Source organism: Opisthocomus hoazin, chromosome 3 (assembly GCF_030867145.1).
Source record: "Opisthocomus hoazin isolate bOpiHoa1 chromosome 3, bOpiHoa1.hap1, whole genome shotgun sequence".
Classification (NCBI taxonomy): domain Eukaryota; kingdom Metazoa; phylum Chordata; class Aves; order Opisthocomiformes; family Opisthocomidae; genus Opisthocomus; species Opisthocomus hoazin.
Window position 1 is genome coordinate 53,218,780 of NC_134416.1, and position 21,888 is coordinate 53,240,667.

General features: G+C 43.8%; 1 protein-coding gene across 2 annotated transcripts; it reads left to right on the forward strand.

Annotated features, from left to right (window-relative positions):
* Positions 1 to 9,823: 9,823 nt before the first annotated feature.
* On the forward strand, positions 9,824 to 20,080 carry AQP4 (aquaporin 4). Of its 2 annotated transcripts, none has more exons than XM_075416283.1 (5): positions 9,824 to 10,012; positions 13,570 to 13,984; positions 14,889 to 15,053; positions 15,420 to 15,500; positions 18,153 to 20,080. In XM_075416283.1, the coding sequence occupies exons 2-5, from the start codon at positions 13,604 to 13,606 to the stop codon at positions 18,429 to 18,431; spliced, it is 906 nt and encodes a 301-aa protein (XP_075272398.1). In that variant the 5' UTR covers positions 9,824 to 10,012; positions 13,570 to 13,603; the 3' UTR covers positions 18,432 to 20,080. The 2 variants fall into 2 exon arrangements, with proteins under 2 accessions (XP_075272398.1, XP_075272397.1); XM_075416282.1 differs by lacking the exon at positions 9,824 to 10,012 and adding an exon at positions 10,082 to 10,159.
* Positions 20,081 to 21,888: the final 1,808 nt, after the last annotated feature.

Sequence of the window (21,888 nt, forward strand, 5' to 3'; positions counted from 1 at the left end):
CAGCATTTTCAGTTCTGCTTCCTCCTCCCCTGTCCCCCCAAGCATTCCCTTACTTTATTGCAATTTACCGAATGAAAACAAGCTCTCCCACTGACATCTCTATAGCTGAAATCTGCTCTCTATGCTGTCTTGGTTGCAGAACTGGGCACAGGCTGAATGAGAGAAGCTGGGAACTCGTTATGTAAAATCTATGGCAAGTGAGCTTTTCTAGTCCTTTTATGCCCTGACCTCTTATTTTGGCGCAGTAACAAAACCAGTGAGACTGGACAGTTATAGGGTTTCCCAGGCTCTTTCTTTCTTTTTCTTTTTGGCCTCATCACAAAACCCAAGTGAATCAATGGTGTGCCCAAACTTCTGAAATGGTCTAGGACTTACAGTATCTCCTGCACACAACGAAACAGCGGGGAAATACATGCATTTGATTTATTCATTGTTTAATCAAGACAGTCTCCTTCCTAAAGGTTCCTTGCTCCAGATCATATTAGAAATCTCTGACACATTTTCCAATTGTTTGATATTTGGGCTACACTATGATCCCTATTGCTTTAAATTCTCTGTGTTTTCTGTATGTGGCTTACATTCTCCATTTTTTCCAATAAATTACATTTGCCTGTAACTCAGGTGATGATTTTTTTCCCTCCAAGACTCACTTGAGCATCCTCATTTGAGTAAAAAATAAAAGTGGAAAAAAAAGAAATAAAATAAACAAAGTAAATAGAATAGAATAGAATAGAATAGAATAGAATAGAATAGAATAGAATAGAATAGAATATGATAAGATAAAATAATAAAAATAATGAAAATAATAAAAACCAATATAAAATAATAAAAATAATAAAATATAATAAAATACAAAAACATTTTCTTGGCTACAGGCTACTAGGACTTCATATGCATTTTATTCCTCTTCATAGTCTTGGAAACTTGGAAATACCTACAATTTCTCAGGTACACTGTCAGCTCTTTGAGACAAAGCAGATGAATCACAAGTTTCTGAACTGGACAGCAAAAATTGCATTGCGAGGCTGTGTGGAAGTGCCTTTCTGTGCCTTTTGTACCAAACAGGTTCCGTTTACAAGTCAAACATCATTTTCGAAGAGCCCATTCTGCAAACTCCACTCTGCAACACTGAGGACCGGGCTGGGTGGTTCCTGCCCCCTCTCGCACCCCAAGGACCAGCCACGCCGCAGCAGAAGCCTCACCCATAACAGTGCCGGCGAGGCGTGTAGCTGAAAAGAATCCCTTTCACTGGTATGCTGGTTCTGCTGTGCTGCTGGTAAGAAAGATGTGCTCATGTCAGTCAAGTATGCAGGGTGAAACTGAAAATCAGATGGGTAATGTCGATGGGGGGTTGGCCTAGATGACCCAAAGAGGTCCCTTCCAACCCCTAACATTCTGTGATTCTGTGATGTTTCACTTGTAAAAAAGGTGACATGTGAAACCATGAACCCTTCAGAAATCTCCTTTTCTCTGTGTGCATTCTTATAAATGTAGATCTATTTTTAACAGTGTCCTGGGTTCAGCTGGGGTAGAGTTAATTTTCACAAGAAGCTGGTTGGGCTGACCCAAACCAGCCAGCTAAATGGTATATTCTACACCACGTGATGTCATGCTCAGTATTTAAGTGGGGAGCTGGCTGAAGGAAGGGGATTTGCTACTTAGGAGCAAGCTGAGTATATGGCGGTGAGAACATTGCATGTTATATGTTCTTTTTATCAGTATTTTTGTTGTTATTTTCTTTTCCCTTTGCCGTTCGGTTAAACTCTTTTCATCACAACTCACAAGTTTTGCCTTTTGGGCAGCAGAGGATGGTTCTTGTGAAAATTAACCCTATCCCAGATGAACCCAGGACAAACAGGAATCAGAATTTTTTGGCATCTATCCTTGAAAAGGTATGATTAGCTATACCTGCCTCCTTTTTAAACACTAACTTAATACAATACTTGTCTTCACAAAACCGTTTCTCTCCACAAAACTCACGAAATCCACTGCAAACAGCAACTTATAGCAGGGCTATCTACAGTCTATCCAAAGCATGGGTGCAGGAAAAGAGAAGACTGACCAGTCTGAAGACGTAAGCCATGAAGAATGGTCTCAGACTAGTTTCTCTGTATTAGTAAGGCAAGTCTGCAAGCAAGTCAAAAAAATATTTATTATACCCAAAGTCTTCTGAAATAAATGTCTTTTGGTATTGTTTTTAATTATTCACACAGCTCACAGCTTTTTTCCCCTCTGTTGGCTTTGCAGAAGAGCCACTTGCCAATCAACACTTGCCCATAGAAGGCAGCCGTGGAGGTTAGATTAGAAAATGTTGCTTAGAAAGAAACACAAGATGTGGAAGTAGCATAAAGCTGGAGAGTCCCCTGGCCCTGTGCTTGATTTCATCTAGCCTTTGCAGATTGCATCTGCCACTCACCCTCCACCCCTGCGGGGTGCCAGGACACATGCAAATACTGGACTAGAGCTATGGGCCTTAGAAGAATGTTTTCTATGACTCCATGTGCTCCCAGAGCATATTCACTGGAGTTCTGTAGCTGAATACAAAACATTGTTAACTGATCAGTTCTCATGTTCACCGACCAACCATCCATCCATCCATCCATGCAGTGGCTATAAGCTGCTATCAGTAAAGCTGAAGCTGGAAGCAAGAAATGTTTGTTTCTTTGTATTAATCTCTATTATCTTTGCTGGCAACTGAGCCAACACGAGAATCTCCAAAGCAGCACAGCTTCTGCCGTAGAAGAGAATGAGTAACTCCAATTGCCATTTTGAAGTTTAAAATGTTTCTCCTAGTTAAGTAAAAATGTGGCATCTGTGACAGAAGTTATTAGGCTTCACCTAATATTTTTTAAGCTGTAAACATGGAGAACTGCCAGAAATTAAACTAACATTCTACAAAGAATTTCAAGAAAAACATGCTGTCAGATTTTCCTTAGAAGCTTATGGACAAAAGAGCTTGAACTTGTAAATATTCGTAGTGAGACCCTGCTTTTCAGTTAGTTCAATGAAAGATGAACCTTTGCATAGAAAAAAAGATCAACATCTTCACTCCTATGGCCTGAGGTTTTAGCTTTTAGAAGGTATGAATGTTGAGAGGGAAGAAAAACCCTGCAAAATACATAGTATTAAGAAGACAGTTACTATTGTAATCCACAAAGATAGCCTGAACGATCTGAAGCAGAACGGTCTTGTTCAGAACATGCTGCATAAGCTGCATAAATGGCATACATTTCCACTAGGTGTATAAATCCCATGGCTATGAAGCTATATATGTATTATATCATTATCTTACATAGAGCAGATAGCTTGGACAAAGAACAAATTCTTCTCATTGGGCTACATGTCAAATATACGATGCCACTGAGCCTCAGCTGTGCCAAAAAAACCAAAGAAAACCAACAGCAGCACAGGACAGATTTATTTTTAAAACTACACATTGGCTGACAGAGGTAGCGGCACAGAGCAATGTGTTTAAGTGTTTCTAGAGGCTCTACCACAATACCAAGCATCATTTGTTTAATGCATTACCACCATGGAGTGGTAAAGGGATTCAGACCTGGCTGACAGATCTCTGGAAGTAGTTAATGGAGTAGTAACGATAGCAGTTGGCAGGGATCTGAAGGGATCGCTGTGAGGCCTCCTGTGCCTCAGGGTTTTCCTCAGTAAGGAAATCTGGAAGTAAATACAGAATTACTGCCAGGATAGTTTAAACATGACTTAAATTAGTAGGTTGAGAAAACGGTGGCCAAACATAGAAGACTGGTTTGTTTTCTAGCATGATCCCTGTCAGACAGAATGGCTGAAAAGTTTCGTATCTCAGAGTGAAAAAAAACTTCGTACAGAATGAGGGCTATATCCGAAAAGATCTGAGGAGTTACTGTGGAGAAGCAAGGAAGAATGCTTCCCCAATGCGATTCTGTGGTAAGAAGGCTTAATTCAATTCCTAGGTGTTCTACAAGAAATGTTTTTACATCAGAATATGCCTGCTGGGAGTCCAATATTAAAAATGCATTTTAAAAGCATGTTGAAAAAGAGGTGAAGGCACAAACAAGAGCTGAAGAAAAAAATAGAGAATTTCTTTCGAGCAAGAGACTCGAGAGCTCAGCCTGCTTAGCTTATCTAAAGGATGATGAAGAGGTGACTTGCTCAATTTATCTAAGTACCCTCTTGGGGAGACAGTAGAAGTACAAGAGGCTTTTTAATCTGGGAGAGAACAGCATAATAAGAACCACTATATGGCAGATGAATTCAAACAAACTCAGTTTAGAGACAAAGACCATTTTTGGTGATGATAATGATTAGTCTTGGGAATAAGCTACCAAGGGAATAGGTGGGTTTTCTATCCCACGAGTTTTCAAATCAAGGAAGGATGTATTTTGTAACATATATTTAACCACATAGAAGTTATTGAACTCATCAAATGTGTCATGAGGTAAAGTGTAATGGTCTATGATATATAAAGTTCACTAGAAAATGTTTTGTTGCCATCTAGTCTGCAGCTCCATGATTCTTTGACTGAGCTTCATTTCTGTAGGAAACCAGAGGCCTGAAGCGGTGCTGAGGGAAGAGGCTGAGCATTTGGAGCTGAGGAGCTTAGAAACAGCTGCAGGACTGGAAGGGAGAGTAACTCAGATCAGTCAGGAAAGCATGGCTGGATTTTAAAAAGCGTACAGCAGCAGTATATACGGAGTACTACATATTCTGTGGCTGATAAAATCTGTGAGTGCGTAACCTAATAGCACCTTGCAAAGTCAGACAAATCTCTTTGGCCCCCCTGGCAAAGACTACACAACACAACCCTCAGCACAGAGGCCACCAACATGTTGAGCTCTTTTTCCCTCCTGGCACATGCAGACCCTCCTGCACCATGCCATGTGCTACTGCATCTTATTGCCCCTCTCGGCAAGAGACCTACTTCTCTCCCCAATTTCCAGTTGACCCGGGATTCTTCCCCTGAATCTCCTGTAGCCCCCATGAGTGCCCAGCACTGCTTTCCTGCTCATCCCCTCCAGTTCATCAAATCCTGGCTGTCTCTGCTACTGAAGCAGCTTTTTGCAGTAGGAGTTTTGGCAGCTTGTGGCAGGAGGGGAGAAAATGAACTTTTTTTCCATATTCCCAGCAAAGGGACTGACCATGCCATGTTGAAATTGAACTGTTTCTAGAGATGAAAAGCCTCCAGGTGCTTCCTATACTACCTAGATCTTAATTTTGCTTTTCCAACTGTAATTGCTGCCTGTGGAGGTGGGGTAGAGAGAGCGAAGAAAAAGCAGTCAGTCCAAATTGCCTCGTGAGGGACTTAATAGAGCAGGGCTAAGGAAGCTCAGCAGTCATCTAAGTGCACAGCTTCTTGTAAAATCTTTCTGAAAAGCCTGAATGAACCCCCCAAATGAATGGCCATGTTGTCCCTTTCAGTTCTCCTTCTCTAGCATGGAACTCGATGTGCAGCTTGTGGACAGACAGATTCCACAATAAATAGAGAAGGAGAGTAAAACTAAACCCACTGGAGGTTGGCCAGCAGCAATGTCAAATCTCTTGACTGATTTCCCAGGGAATTCTTGCTGTAAATGTCAGGACAACATAGCCCTGCAGCCAGACCTGGACCAGACTGATACCGAGGCATGACAAAATGAATGACCTAAGTAACAACATTACACCGCAGGAAAATTAAAACTTCAGAAATGTGCAAAGATCACATTTCAGTAAGCTGTGTTTTATGTAAGACCCTCTTAGTAGACAAAGCTTGACCCAAACTTATAAAACATAAATTGGTGAGGGGAGAGGGATTTATTAATGGCAACAGAATGAAACTTTCAGTCAGTCAGAAAAGAAAGTCTGAGAGTTTCTGCAAGCGTAAATGGTTTCTGAAAGGCTTGCAGCCTGCTCTCACATGCTCTTGTCGACAGGAGCCGAGAAAGGTCAAAGGAATTTAGTCTCCTAGGAGTCTGCACCACTTTGAAAACAGCAGCTAAGTCCCTCCATCACTCTGGCACTTCTGAAAATCCTCCTGGAGCTTCTCGTGCCAGTGGCAGCAAGCGTCCCTTTCGCTGTGGTTAACTGCAGCCACGCGGGCTGGCAGGAGCCTAAACAGCTCTGGGATTTCTGATCCTGCATCAGCAGCAGCTGAAACTGGCTGGTGGGTTTGAGATCTGTCAGAAAGGGCAGGAACACCCAGAGAAAGAGAGGGGAAGAGAGAGAGAGTGCATGCACGTGAGCCTGATCACTTTTGGAAGCTGAAAGCCTGAAGTGGTGCTGAGACAGGAGCAGAGCGAGCTGAGGAGCTTCACAGCAGCAATGTAAGGGCGAACAGTCCAGATCCACTGGGTACAAGTGGAAAAGGACTGAGGCACTGAGAAAACACACACTGCTTCTAAGTTATTTCCTTTTTTTGGATTTTGATCTTTCTTTTCTCTGCTTCAGTCTTGTCTGATAAACCTGACGGTCTGACAGAGTTGCCCAGGACAGATGTCCATGAGACTCGCCATAGGAGCGAAGAGACTCTTCCCACACTGCTGTTCAGTGAGGTGACAGAATCTAGTGCTGGGAGTTTTTCTGCCTCTCTCCATCATATTATTTTAGCTGGAATTAGCTGTTTGCACATTCCTCTGCGACTTTGGCAGTGTGCCCTCTCCTCCATAACAGACCAAACCAAAATCCCAGATCCAGCATGCTTCAACTGTCTGGGAAGTCCTTGCTTGGAGCAGGGATGTGTCTTACGTGTTGCGGCATCTTCTCACCATGGCTTATGTTCCTACGGAGATCTTTAATTCATGGTGCCCTAAAAATGACTGTAGAAACTCAGATGTAATGCTCAGTGAAGGAGAAGCAGAGGCACAGCAAGATTCCATTGCACATTTTCCCCCCTTTCAGACATGGATTGAGCTTTAACACCATTTTTAAATTTTTCATATATATTCTTTTGTAAGTTATTTCCTTAACTGTGTTGATCACAGCAGCAGAAGGAATATTTCATCCTTGGACAGAAGTCCAAAATGAGTTAACCCAGGTTTTATAAAGATGAAAATATATAAGAAGAAAAAAAAAAAAAGAACCTATGTGGTCCCAACTCCTAACATTGACATATTTCTCCCTGAACAAACTGGGGCAGCTTTCCTCTATTTTTCAGTGCCATCTCAAGGGATGTCTTCCGTGCCTTCTGTGCTTTCAACAGAACATAGTCTGTTTGTTTGATCAGAGCTGGCACAGTGCAGTTTGCTCCAGGTTTGTGCCCGAAGCATTGCCTTTCTCTGTTTATGTGGCCACAACCTTTGTCTAATCCTCCAGAAGATCTATTGCAAGAAGAATGGTAGCAGTGACAGAAGCTATTAATGTTCTGGCTTGTCCATGTGGCAGTGATCTGCTCTGCAGATCAAAAAGAGCACATATATGCTATCTACAAGCAAAGGAAAAGCAATTATTGGTTTTGCTAAGCGAGGTTTTTTTGTGAACAAACAAACTGGCCACAGGAGCAGAGTCTGCAAGGTGCCAGAGAACAAGTGTGTTGTCAGGGCAAAGCTGTGAAAGCAAGCTCAGCCCTGATTTGAAACAGCCAGCTCCAAAACTGGAAAGAAATTTGAGGTTTGTATGGGTGCCTTTTGTAGTTTTTGAAACAACAGAGGAAAGGATTTGTGTGACAGAAGTAGCCATGGTGTAAAAGGCTTAAATAATCAGATAATGACTTCGCCAAATGCATCTGGGAAAAGATGTGGCACTTTTGAGCCACATCAAGGGAAGCTACTGCTGTTTGAAACAGCACCAAAAAGGAGATTTTTGTACAGTAATTTCTGGTAGAGGGGAAAAGGGGAATAGGGCTAAAAAACCCTTATGCAGAGGAACATCCTAACTGAAATCCTTTCACTGTGAGGAACTCCTCCTGCAGCGGTGACAGAAGAAGTCGGTCTGTGAGCATATGAAGTACACGACGGCCTTATGTGTCAGTAAGACAGTGTTGGTACTTGAAGTTTCTGGAATCACGGTAGCAGGTCGTGAAGGGCATAGACAGAAAAACTAAACGCACCAAACGAAAGAGCAGAGCTGAGTTATGATGACTGCACCTCTTCTTGCCTAAGCTCAAAAGATTAGCAAATGAAGCAAAGCTTGGCAACAAGAAAGGCAAACATCCAGCCAGCTGTTTTATATTTGCCGTCAAATCGTGGCTGTCTCTTGGTAGCCTTTATGACATGGCTTTAGGGGAAGAGCAGGCAAACGTGAGAGAAACACCTACAGTTGCAGTTTATGACCACCTTGCATTTACCATAAACTCTGATCAGGAAGCATTTAACACACGGGCATGACTTTTTTTTACTGCTATGTGCACAGATTTTTCCAGGGTATCCTGAATTGATCGTGTTATACATTACACTTGCTTTTCACCAGTGTAAATTATTACCTACAATCTCCTAGCAGAAGCTGAGAGGGCTTTCTGTCCATGGTTTCCATGCCCAAGGTAGTTCTTCAGATCTTGCACTGGTTTTTAATGGTCAGAAGGATTATCTGGTACAGTGTGTCCCGTACAGGCTGGCTGATCATCACACCAAACTTTGATTCTTCCTCTGTTGCTGCATGGATGCATGGCAGTAGACATAGTTTCTCCGTGTGTGCTATTTTAACCTCATTTAACACTTGAACATGTCGTTTAAAATGTTTTATATATAACTTACGCGCGGATTGTTTCACTGCATGCAAAGGTCTAGGCCACAGGGAAAAAAGGATTTTCTAGATACTTTGTTGCATTTTCACCCCTGTCTTCTTCAAGTGACGGTTTCTATGCACCCTCTAACAAAATAATTGTGCCTGCAAACTCAGGTAACTTTGGGTTATTTCTTATTACATGAAGGGCTGTTTTTTCATTGGATTGTTCTGATGCTGTAGAGTCATTGGATTCTTCTCAAGGTAAGGACCATCTGAATTTTCTCCACAGCATCATGGCCTAATTCCAACAGTTCTTTTCCGCAGCCTCCATTGGCTTTCCACACTAGGCAAAACTTCGCTGGATATAGCAACTCCCAACAAATTAAACACTTCACCTCTTTGGTAAGTGGTAGAGTTCTGGTAAGGTACTGTCACCGAAGTCAGGAGTAAAACTTCTTAACGCCAATGTGGCATTAAAAAGCAGGTATTCTTTATTACGGCACCGGATGCACGGGGGTTCGCTCCTCCCAGGGATCGCTCCTCCTAACGTGCACGCCGTATGTCGCCTCACCCCAAGCTTATATAACCCCGCTACATACATGCGCATTAAGTTTCCCGGAATGTTCATATATATTTATTCTATTTCCTGGAACTAATTATCAATATTCGCATAGTCATTACGCATGCGGCCTGGGTCTCTGTGGGGCTTCCACGGGGTCCTCGATGGTCTCTGGTGGTCCCTCGCGGGTATAGAAGTGGTACTTCTTAGCGTCCTTCCCGTGAGTTCCGAGTCTTTCCTCCCAGATACGGCCAGGAGCTGGCTCACTGGGAAGCCTGGGGATGCCTCAGGTGCCTTGTCTCCGTGTCCGCCGGTTGCTCTGCACTTCTTTGGGATGTGCTTGTTACATCTTCGGCGCATTCTTGCCTGAGGCCTCCGATAAGCCAGGCCTGTGTTTTCTGCCGAACCTTTGTGAAACCCTCTCGCTCATCACGCACCCCCCCTGCACACCATGCACCCCCCCTGCATACCGCGTACCCCCCCTGCACACCAGTACCCCCCGTACATCACACCAAGTACCCTATTTTACAGCAGCACTAACGGGCACGTTACCCGGACCAAGCTCCCCGCCTGCGGAGTTGCTTGGCCCTTTTTTCCCCTTCAGAGCAGCGTGCGGCGGCGAAGCAGCCGGGCTGGCTGGCAGCCCCCGGCCCCGCCGCGCAGCCCCTTGCCGCCGAAGCGAAGCGGGCTCGCCCCGGCCCCCGGCTGCTCTCTCCTTCCCCCGCGGACCCCCCGCATCAACCCGCGCGCCCACACCATCGCTAACGACCCGCGGCCGCCGCTCAGCCGGTCCCCCCGAGCCCCGCCGCCGGCCGGCGGCAGCAGGTAGGGGAGCGCGGCGCCGGGACGGGAGCCGAGCTCCCCCCCACCCCCCCACCGCACCCCGCCCCCGCCCGCCCCGCCGCCCGCCCGCGCTCCCGCGGCTCTCGGCCGGGCAGGCATGAGCGACGGAGCGGCCGCGCCGCGCCGCGGGTGAGTGCGCGGCCCTCCGCGGGGTGAGGGGTGTGGGGGGGGTATAGGGAGAGAGGAGGGGGCGGCCCACCCGAACCCGGGGTGGGAAAGCTGCGGGGAGCGGGTGCGCGGGTGCGGGAGGGGCGGACCCCTCTCCGCGCCCGCGGGGACGCGCGCACCCGCCCGCCGCCGGCTGTCCGGTCCCCGGGGGGAGGGGAGGTTTTCGGTCGTCCTTTGGTTTTAACGCCCGCGGTGCAAAGGGGGCAGGGGGTCGCAAACACACACCCCCGCCTTTCCCGCACCCCGAAGCCTCTGTCTGTCGGCAGCCGCCTGTCCCCAGGCTGGGGTGCCCGGTGCCCATCGGGGGGGGGGGGTGTCCGCGCTGGGTGCAGAGGTGCCACCGCAAACGACTGCGAGCCCCTCGCCTGGGCCCCGCGCTGGAAAGCCGGCGTTCTGGTGTCAGAGCTGGCACGGCCATCGCTCTCCCCGTCTCATCTCAAGCCCTGAAATCAACTGCGTGCTGGAAAAACGGTGGCTGTGGAGATGGTGGTGATTCCTCAGCTGCTGACGGTCCTTGGATTGGAGTCGAAACCTGGACTCGGGTCTCCAACTCAGTGTTGAGCTTTCTATTAACATTTGTAGGGGTTTTTTTGCTGTGGGGAAGAAAGGTGTGAGAAAGAAAAACTTGGCCATGACATCTGGGCATTTTGCTGGGTGTTGAAATAATAGAAAAACAGCCTGCTTCAGAAGAACGTGTGCATTAAAAAGAGACGTTTAGATCCTCAACTATCAAAGTATGGCTGACAGTGTGGTTCTACCATTTTGATTTTTTTTTCCCATGTAGCATGCTGTTTTAGAAGAACAGAAACTTTCTCTGTGTTGATGAGCAAGCTTCTGTGTTTGAATTATGCTTTTGCCATGCAGGCAGCATTTTTGCATTTCCAGGGCTGTAAATAATATTGGCTGAATAGATCGGACGTGCTCTCAGCTGGAGAAGCAGCGTGAGATCTGCCCTTCCTAGGTGGTAGCCTCTTGCTAGACAGGCCCATCAGCAGTCAGTAGAAGGTCTGGTTTTCCAGGTCCTCCACATCTCTCTCGCACACATGCGTGCATGCGCACATGCACACTCGCTCTTAATGTCTTCTTCCAAGATGTTCCACAACTAGAGGGAAACTACCTGCGTGATTTTACTGTCTAATGCCAGCACCTTTTCTGTCCACTTCTACAGGACGAAGGAGTGTAATTAGTTTGCAGATCTCACTGTTCTCTGCGTACAGAAAGCGATGGTCAGGCACAATGGGACAAAGGAGTCAGGGGTCACCATGTCCCTCTCTACCATGCTCCAAAACCCTAAATTCCCACCATAGCACCCTTGGTAGTTGGAAATTTTGCAGAAGTCTGGAATATGACACAAGGGCTTGCATTTTACTTAGCAAGTGAAAGCTCAGGGAAATCCAGGTTGCATCCCAAGTGAACTGGAGTGGAAGGGTGGGTGAGCGACGCTTCCCTTGTCTGCAGATCCAGGTTTCTTTTCCTTGGGCTTCAGGATATGCTTCGTCCCTGGGTGAAATGTTCACCTGGGACATGCCCTAGGAAAATGAGCTTTTCTCAGTATGCATATAGCACCTGTGTCTTACTCAGGCCACTAAAATAAATTATTAGTGAGGAAATAGTAAGGGTGTCAGAGGTAAGCCTTTAGGTGTCAGTGAGAATCTGCGCATAGGGTATGAAGGTAAAAACAACCAAATACCTGTGAGCTTCAGCACTGGGGGAGGCAATGATGTTGGAGCCATTTGTGAACAAAAAATCTAGTCTAGATAGTTGGTCATTAACAGACAGTTAGTATGAGATCCCACAAAAACATCTGTCCATTTGTCTTGAGTTTGACCCAAAATCAGAAGATCTGGGGGATGACTATTGTCTTTGGAGATTCTGGCTTCAGTTCTTCTCTAGCAGAGCAAGTCCCGCACAAGTCTGTCAGATCGCTTCACAAGCACTTTACAACAGCCATTTGCAGGAAATAATGTACTTCTTGTTCTCATCTGAGAGTCTAGAGAACTGAGATAGAGTTCAAATGACCCATCCAAAATACACAGTAAATTATCATAAGAAGTGAGACAGGGAAACAAATTATTTGCTTCAGTCACAGGATTAAATTGCCTTGCCCTACCTCACTGCACCTGTTAAGAAATTCATGGGCCATTCCTCTTGCAATAACTTGAAAAGGCCAGACTTGCCTTTTATGCTTTTTTTCTGATGTAAGTGGTATAAAATATGCATTGTAGCTCAGTTACCTTAGATAACTGAGCATAAATTCATCCATCTTCCACTTGAAATTCTGTTCCCATATGTAACAGATGAGTATTCTTTCTTTTGTTTTCTACTTTTTGGAGGGGTTGGAGATTTTTTGCCTTTTTTTTTTTTTTTGAGAAGAATCTTGTTAGCATTCCTTAGAAACTCATTAAAATGCTTCCCTTTTGGCTTATTCTCCTAATTTATTTAATACCACAAATAACTTTTCTTTGGTGACCCACTTTCATAAGTATCTGAACATCTAGCAAAATTGTAACTCATCAGGAAGGCAGTCTAGACTAATAAATAGCATCTCCAGACAGAGAGGAAAATCAAGACACTTCCTTCTTTGCCACACAGAGTTCTACACACCACACATACATACAATATTGCTCTATTCCACAGCTTACTTGGCACCCTTAGACCAAATCAAAGCACTGTATTGATTGCATGATTGATTTAAAGGTCAGAATTTAGGATTGCATCTATTCTTCTGGCTGAATTTAATTTTCACCCTACGTGCACAGTGAGGAAACTGCTCTTTGCATAAATTTAAATTGAATATTTGGTTTGTGTGAGTGTTCACTTTCTTTTATAGCTCCAAGGGCAACCTCCCAACACTACACTGTTATCAGAACCATTAGGATTTGACTAAGATACTGCTTTTTATTGAACTATCGTACCTGCTTTGTGAAAAGTACAGATTTGCTTAGAAAAAGAGGATACCCACTGATTTAATGAGTATGATGGTCAACAGGGCACTGGATGTGGTAGGGCTTTACAGGCTCGAAGTCAGGCAGAGGTCACCCAGTGTGGTAACGTATTTAAAATATTTAAGTAACACACTTATTTTCATTACTTGCTTATTTCAAAAGATACAGCGGTTGCTTTTTGTGAACCAAACATACACAGCCAGACTTCTCCCAAGGGGTGATTAATCACCTTGTGTCCTGCAGACGCTCAAACACTGGTCATGTTTAAAGGTCAGTCTGCTCAGAGAGTGCAGTCTGTGGTTGTCCCAGCCCATGGATACTCAGGATTGCCACCTTCTCTCCAAAGTCTGCTGGATAGCAACCCCCTCACAGGAGAGCATGAGGCTTATTTGGTGACTTCTGATGAAGCTTTGTTTTCCTTTTCAGTAAGTGTGGACGTCTGTGTAAGTGTGAGAGAATCATGGTGGCGTTTAAGGGAGTCTGGACTCAGCCCTTCTGGAAAGCCGTTTCGGCAGAATTTTTGGCCATGCTCATCTTTGTCCTCCTCAGCCTCGGCTCCACAATCAACTGGGGTGGAGCAGAGAAGCCCCTGCCTGTAGACATGGTCCTTATCTCCCTCTGCTTTGGACTCAGCATTGCAACCATGGTGCAGTGCTTTGGACACATCAGCGGAGGCCACATTAACCCTGCTGTGACCGTGGCGATGGTCTGCACGAGGAAGATCAGCCTCGCCAAGTCGGTCTTCTACATTCTCGCCCAGTGCCTGGGAGCCATCGTGGGCGCAGGCATCCTTTACCTCGTCACACCGCCAAGCGTGGTGGGAGGCCTGGGAGTCACTGCGGTAATCACTTCTCCTCCGGCTCTTGAACTAGACTAGCTTAGGGCCTAAGAAAATACAATCAGTGTTACGCAGAATAAAGGGAGCTCAAGTAGAGATTTTAAGAGCTTGCTGGTTTATTTACAACTTCTAGACAGGTCTTAAAGCTCTCCTTAGGACGGGTTTGTGCAGTGTAATATCTATAGCTGTTCTTTTTATAGAAGTTCTGCAAATCTGATGACAGCAGGTAATGTTAATTTACATACAAAATTTAAATAATATATGCGTGAAATGCCATTTTTGTATGGGCTGGGGAGGGGGAAATTAATTCTATGCCATTATGATGGGGATTGAAAAAACATCAATTTAAAATGACATACTTTCAAAAGAGATTGTGGCTTAGATTTCAGCTTTGTTCTAAACTAATAAGGAATGCCATCAGTTAGCCCTGTTGCAGGACCTATTAAAAATGCACTTGAGCTGCACACTGCTTAATTTTTAATTGAAATTTAAATTAATTAAGTCAGGGCTAATTAATGAATTTATAATTGAATAGTAAATTACAGTGCTCCCAAGAAAAAAATGGTGAAGGGGAAGTGCAGCATTTGCAAATCCCTGTGTAAAAATAAACTATACTTCTGCAGTCTAACTTTGAAGTTCTTTTTGGATGTTACTGTTAAGCCTTCTCTTCTCAGTCCAGCAGTAATTTTACAAGGCTTTCAAAAAGAAAGTAATTAAAAAAAAAGGGGGGGGGGGGGGGAGAAAAGTGGGGAGGGAACTTGAACCTCTAAGTTTCATGGTTGTCTTCTGCTGTGTACCACTTAGAAATACCTTTCATTGAAATACAGTTAATGTATGTGGTGGGTTACTGATTTATAAAATCACCTTTGTTTCATCTCCGGTGTTTCGTTTCTTTCCCTTCTTCCAGGTACACGGGGATCTTTCCGCTGGCCATGGACTCCTGGTGGAGTTGATAATTACATTCCAGCTGGTTTTTACTATTTTTGCCAGCTGTGATTCAAAACGAAGTGATGTCACTGGTTCAGTAGCTTTAGCAATTGGATTTTCTGTTGCAATTGGACATTTATTTGCTGTAAGTTAATGGCTTCTCTTGAAAAAATAGACCCCTTCTCCCTTTATGACTACTTCAGAAGTAAGTGGAAACTTCTGTGGCCTTTATGGCTGCTATGGCTATATAGCTGCTATATTCTTTACGCATCTATGCCAAAACCATTTGGAGTAGCTGGAGGGTCCCCTTGGACAGGGTATTGTATCAGAGGTTTTCTCCCTGTTTATGTGATGACTTTGTTAATTTTATGATAAGACTCAGGAGAGTGACAATACTTGCTGTCAAGATTAGAACCCATGCAAAACCAGGGTGTCCCCATAGCACAAGGACTAGCAGAAACTGAATAACTGTCTTCAAGACTTTAATAACAATATTTTGTCTCTGCTTTAGATCAATTACACTGGTGCCAGTATGAACCCTGCTCGATCATTTGGACCTGCTGTCATCATGGGGAGATGGGAAAACCAATGGGTAACTGCTTTCATGCTTTCCTTCACCATAGCATCAAACAGCTATCAGGATTTTTCATACATCGTTTGCTTTTAGTTGTCTATCCCAGTACGTCCCGTAGAGACCCATCACTGAGGAAGGCAGGCGCTGACCTGCCACAAGCTTAGGTGTAATTACGCTCCTCGCCTAGGACTGTGGTGCAGCATGCAGCACCTTGGAACAGTGTCTTGCTATTCAGGGGCTGTTTTGTGGAGGTAGTAGCTGGAGTAGAAAGCAAATCCAAACAAAAAGTTCAAACCCAAAAAGAGCAATCCAGCAAGACTGAAAATATTGAACTGCTTGAGAGAAAAATCCTCTGAGGCAGACTGCAAACCCCCCCAGTCATGCTGGTGAGAAGTTATGGAAGTAATTGTCGGCTTCACATTTCACCTGGTTTTGAGGCAAACTGGGGCAGACGTATGAAATGAGAGCGGGGACCCTGTGTGATCCGGTTCCTGGGGCAGGACCTGCCTCCGCGAATGCCCGCAGTGAGAGATGAAGGGGTTGCGGTCTGGTCTTTGGAGATCAGACCGGATGTTACCTGCTTCAGTTTGAAAGCGTCAGCTTAACTAGGAGTGTTTGCACAGGAAACAATTTGATAAATAGATTGTGAATGATGCAGTCATTTGCTATAGCATCCCACTATTAAACTTATTAAAAAACAATTCACATTTTGTAAGGAAGAGATGCATTGCAGCTCAGCCCCACGTAATTAAAGACAGCGAAAGCACTTCTAGGGACAGTTTCAATCCTAACTGTAAGAGCTGCATATTACAGTGCGTATAAGGATTTTCTTGATTTTTAAAGTATGAAGCCCACATTGCTCCCACTGCAGCTAATAACAGAAATAGCATTGTCTTCGGGCCCTAAGGCTCCAATTCTGCAAACACGATACCGTGTGTAACTTTTTGTTCCCAAGAGTTATCCTATTGAGGCAGATTTACCCAGTTACCAGTGAATGGTTTGTTCACACAAAAAACTGCCGTAGTTTTTCACAAGATTAATTATCCATACTCTGTGGTAGCCTGTAACTTATAACTAAAGCTGTAAACAATAAACTAATGTACTATAGAGAAACTTGTAGGAAAAGCTTAGCTTAGCTACTGTCCTGGTCACTGGGAAAGATGGTCTTTTCTCCTCCTCCAGTGCAGTGACATTGACATGCCATTGAAAGAAGCCCATGGGCTTCTGCACCTACTAATATTACAGAACTGCTGTTTGTCATGCTGAAATAGATCTGGCATCGATCTATTTCACCCTACAAAATTGTGTCTGCCGGTTGTATTTCCTTATTCAAATTAGATAATCAGGTAGCTGACTGCCTGTTGGAATCTGTGGGATCAGAAGGCAAATTTGCATTTATTTTGGAAGTGTGAGTCTGAAATACTGAAGTAGAACTGTTTCTGTGTACACTAGGAAAGGTTTTGTTTCCTTAAAAGTTCATTGTCACCTTGGGTGAAAATGCAGAAAGAAAATCAGTTTTCTGCATTGGTGGTTTTTTTGTGTGTCATCTTGCAAATGGTCCATATATGTTGTCTACAGCTGACAATAACTGATGAAAATTGAGAGGAGAAAGAGGTGGATCAATAAAACTTCACCAAACTGTTTCTCTTCAAAGATGTGGGCCTGTTTCTCAGTCATGTTACCTCTGCTAGTTAAAAGCAAAGCTATGCCAGAGCAACTATATGTTGTATGTGACTACCGAGCTGTGTTTGACAAGTCGTACATGACTCCACCAGGATCTGTGGCCTTTCTTTTTCTCAAGAAATGTTATAGCTATGGTTGATCTAACTAAGGATGATGAAGAACCTGAACTTTTTTGTTATTGGACAAAGTTTAAAAAAAGAAATTGTCTCCCATAAAGAGGGGGGGAGATAGCTGCTTTCTATTAACAGAAGATGGGGCAGCCAGAGAAGATGCCTATGTGTCTGTCCATGGGAGGTGTCCATAGCTTTGCTGCCACTCAGCTCTTCTGCTCGAGAAGATTGGTAACCAGACATATAGACTGAAATCTTTTTCAGACATCAGGGAAGCAGTAACCGTACCTCACTGACATGTCAGCATAGGTCCAACATGTGGATCCCTCTTCTCTGCCTTGTGGGGTCCACTGCCTGGTGATTCCCTAAACGCTGGCATGAGGAGTTTTTAGGGGAGAGCTGCACCCACAGATGTGAGGTGGTTTAGATGACTGGATTCAAGATGACTAGGGAGAATTTCTGAAGGGGGTGAAATATATGTGAGAGAGAGAGACTGGGAGCAAGCAGGAAAAAAAAAAGTGACAAAGAACTAATGCCATTAGCTGCCTAAGAGACTGCCTTTTGACCAAATTCATACGTGATTTTAGAGCAGTCATTTAATTGCTGAGCTCCAAGTTTATCATCTTTGAAACCTGTGGTAGTTATGCTTCTCTGCCTCATAAAGTGTTACGATGGCAGATTTCATCTCAGTTTGTGAAAGCCAGGGAGCTATATGACCATGCACTTCTGGAAAGCAGAGTTGGTTTGAACGATTGGGACAGGGAATTTTGCAGAGTTTTCTTTGTGAAGTCTGTAGTGATACGCTTTTCTCTGAGATCCTGGCTTCCCTATTTACTCTAGAGCTTAAAGCCTGTCTTTTTTCCACCTCTTTTTGCAGGTATATTGGGTGGGACCAATAATAGGAGCCGTCCTTGCTGGTGCTCTTTATGAGTACGTCTATTGCCCAGATGTTGAACTCAAGCGCCGCTTTAAAGATGTCTTCAGTAAGGCTACGCAGCCATCCAAAGGGAAGTACATCGAGGTGGATGATAACAGGAGCCATGTAGAGACCGATGACCTGATCCTGAAGCCTGGCATAGTTCATGTGATTGATATCGACAGGGGCGAGGACAAGAAGGGAAGAGATCCATCCAGCGAGGTGTTGTCTTCTGTATGACTAGCAAGAAGCACTGAAAGCAGAGAGCCACCTGCTACCCTGTCCACAGATATCCTTCCACCTATTAAAGAAACAGATCTCCTCTAAACTGAGCATCTACCATGTCTGAACAGGTATGGTGCAGGCAGCTGCGTGGTAGTGGTGTCACCAAACCACACGCCTGCTCAGCTGGAATATTAGGACTTTGCTATAATTACGATTCCCCATCTATTATTCCAAATTAGGAGTTGTTCCTACTATTTTCCTTTCCTTCTTTCTGGAAAATTCTCAAAGTGGGAAAAAAAAAAAGATGAAAGCGTTCTCCTTTAATAAATCAGTCAATAATGAGATGGAGATAGAGATGTTCAACATTCAGATTGACAGTTAAGACATATCAGGAAATGCCTATAGACATGAAGATCTACTTATCAGATTGTTCTTCTGACACTTAATTGGCTGTTGTCAGCTCTGATTAGAACATCTTATCCATTAAGTGTTCTATGTGAGGTTTAGGGACAGCACCAACAGTATTTAAGAGTTTTATCCACAGTCAAGCAAAGGAGTATTGTTTCCACTCATGTACATCACTATTGCTTTGCAAACTACCTCTGAAAAAATGATACTTTAATAGGTTTTAAAAAAAAATTCCATCAACCCATCAAATTTCAGTCATGTGATTTGCAGTATAAATATATTACCTTCATCCCTTCCCGGGAGTAAATACGCTGAAATTGAATGTTGAAGTCTACTGTAATAGGGCTGCAAAGCATTTGGCTGTACTTCGTGCTCCCTCTTGTCATTGTCTATTTGGTGAAACATTCTCCTGGGGTTTGACTATTGACCATTTAGTGTTAGCAGACTCTCAAGGTCATGCAAAGAATATAAAGGCTTTCCTGTTACTTAATAACTCAAATAAGAGATATCGGAAGAAAAGAAGGCATATCTGTTTTCAGTGCACTTGTTCAAATACACATTTCTGTGCTAATTTATGTAAACTAAAGGTTTAAATTACTTACCTACTTTCTTACAAAATGGTTGGAGATATGGGGGTTTTAATTTATTAGTAATGTAGAGGGTTTTTAACTTTTAACTGTATTGAAACACTGATTGGGAAATATTTTTTTATAACAGATGATAAAAATATGGCTGCTTCTGGCTTTTTGTCGTAACTGATGCCTAACTATCTGAACAGGATCCATGCTTGTTCCAGTTATATAGTCTTTAATTACACTTCTGGCAAAGGTTTCTTTGTCTGTTGTTAGGAAAAAATGCAAGCACTTGCAGTTTTTTTAGGGGGAAAGGAACATGAAATATGTTCAATAATCAGTCTTTCCCTTGTAGAAATATTTTGACAGACATAATCACCCCAGCAGAACATTTCTGTAAAGCTGTTAGTGACTTACTGCTTTTGTTTCTGATCTGCGGCTTTGGGTTTTACAATATGCAGCTGCAGAGCAGTCAGGAGCATGGTATTATTACTGTAATTGTATAGTTTTTATTTTGAAATTGAAAAGCTACTCCTGCCTATTTAGCAATAAGAGGGGAAAAAAGTATTAGTCCTGACTGTGGGCTGTAATAGCCTTGTCTGCTCTTTGACTTACGCTACATGCAATCTTTATTACAGGGAATTAGATGTTTCTAATGAGATAATAAACACTGTTACACTCAAATCTGTGCACTGTGATCCAAAGGCAATTCTGCTATCCCAGCTCGCAGCACTGTATAGTCCCAGTACATCCTGCCATACTCATTTTCCTGGTTTCACACTTTTCTTGTCTTAAACCCTGTTAGAGCGTGGCGCAAGCTCCCTGTGTCGAGCGTAAGATTCACAACTCCTCCGTGCATTTGCAGTTGGACTGCGATCTTTCCCCAGCACCCCCCAGGTACAGCACGTGGCACACGCGGGCGCAGGACAGGGCTTCCATGGGTGACAACAGCCCCGCACGCTGCCCATCACATACCCATTGCAGCATCAGAGCAGCGGCTGCCTGTCGAGTCCTGAAAAACAGCTGTTATTTGTCCTTAGCCGTGGCCTGACACAGTGACAGCATCACGTCAAGGGTGTGAGCATGGTTAGGGACCTGTGAGGGACAATGTCAAATCGCAGATAAGAGCTCCTTCCCACAGCAAGGATGAAGTCTCCTGGGGAAGGGCAGCACAGGTGTGGTGTTTAGACCCCTGCATACCTCTGCTCAGATGGGTAAATACCATACTAAATTGATTCAGTGAGAAAGATAAAAAGTTCTTGTGGGTTTTTTCTTGTCTAGGCATTTGTTCTGGTTGCCGTTTTTCCTTTTGTTTTTTCTCCTCTTCAAATGTTGTTTTTGTTAAAGGGATACTTCGATTAAACCTTTTGCATGGCTTAAACAGGTAAAGAGTAATACACGTGGCACTGGTGGATTTTTAAGCAAAGGTTTGCATTTTTTTTATTTAAAGACACTCCTTAGAAGCTCTTAGTTTGTGAATTTTGCATGGTACTGTGTTATTTGAATAAGAATCTGTGATTTGTTTTATGCTTAAGGGTCCTATACACAAATGGCTTGAGGCATATTTTCCTCAGCCAGCCTGGCTGTGCTGCTGAGGTAAGCATAACACGAGCATAGCACCAGCCACCTCAGGAGGATTTTTTTCCTTGCAACAATCTGTATTTATGAAGCATGGCAAGCACTCCGAACCAGGAGAACTCCTCGCTTAAAGAGAGCATTGGAGATAAAATACTGAAGCTCCTGCAAAGATTAAGAGAAAGAAGGGAAGCTAAAATAGAGACTTCCAGACAGTAAAGAATGTTGCCATGCATTGGACATCAGTAGGAAAGCAAGATACAGTAGGTCTGCTCCTGCTCCCACAGAATGAGACTCATGGAGGAGTTTGTCACTGGTGACAGTGGAAATAATCCTGAGCTTTTTGGGGGCCTGATGGCTTCTCTCATGCACTTCCCTGTGTTTTTTCCAAAGTTAGTCTTTCAGCAATATACTTAATTCTGGAAGGAGACGCGCTTGACTTGAGGTTTATGACCCACTCTAAAATCCTTAGGAGTGGCCGTCATCATAGATGGTTCTGCCCCACCACAGGAGATCACTACTCACATAAGGGAACATCACTCTTCAGCATCACTTCGGACTGGATTTAGCTTTGACCTGCAGAGACACATGCTTCTCGAAGTTGTTTTGCAGTGGTATCAGCACTGTACAATAGTCACGTTTGGTTAAATAATAGGCTAGTGTGAACTTTTTATGGACTGGAAATACTTTTACGTTAATGTGATGTAAAAATACATACTTTAATACTGTTTGAGTGAGATTTATGTTCTAAAGGCCTTCAGCTCTAAATTGCACCTCATAACATAACTTAGTGTCCGCTTAAAGTATTTATTGGTTGAGGTGAGACATGGTAAATGTCTTCTGTTTATGATGATGGATGGATATCACAGGAAGTCTGCTAGGCACGTCGTTATTCTGGGATCCTGAAAAAACATGGA

What these genes read in the sequence shown, in the direction of transcription:
- AQP4 (XM_075416282.1), top strand. Translation starts at nt 10,128, where the DNA reads ATGAGCGACGGAGCGGCCGCGCCGCGCCGCGG. An exon ending in GAGGCCTGGGAGTCACTGCG is followed by an intron (nt 13,985 to 14,888) that starts GTAATCACTTCT and finishes CCCTTCTTCCAG; the next exon opens with GTACACGGGGATCTTTCCGC. An exon ending in GGAGATGGGAAAACCAATGG is followed by an intron (nt 15,501 to 18,152) that starts GTAACTGCTTTC and finishes CTCTTTTTGCAG; the next exon opens with GTATATTGGGTGGGACCAAT.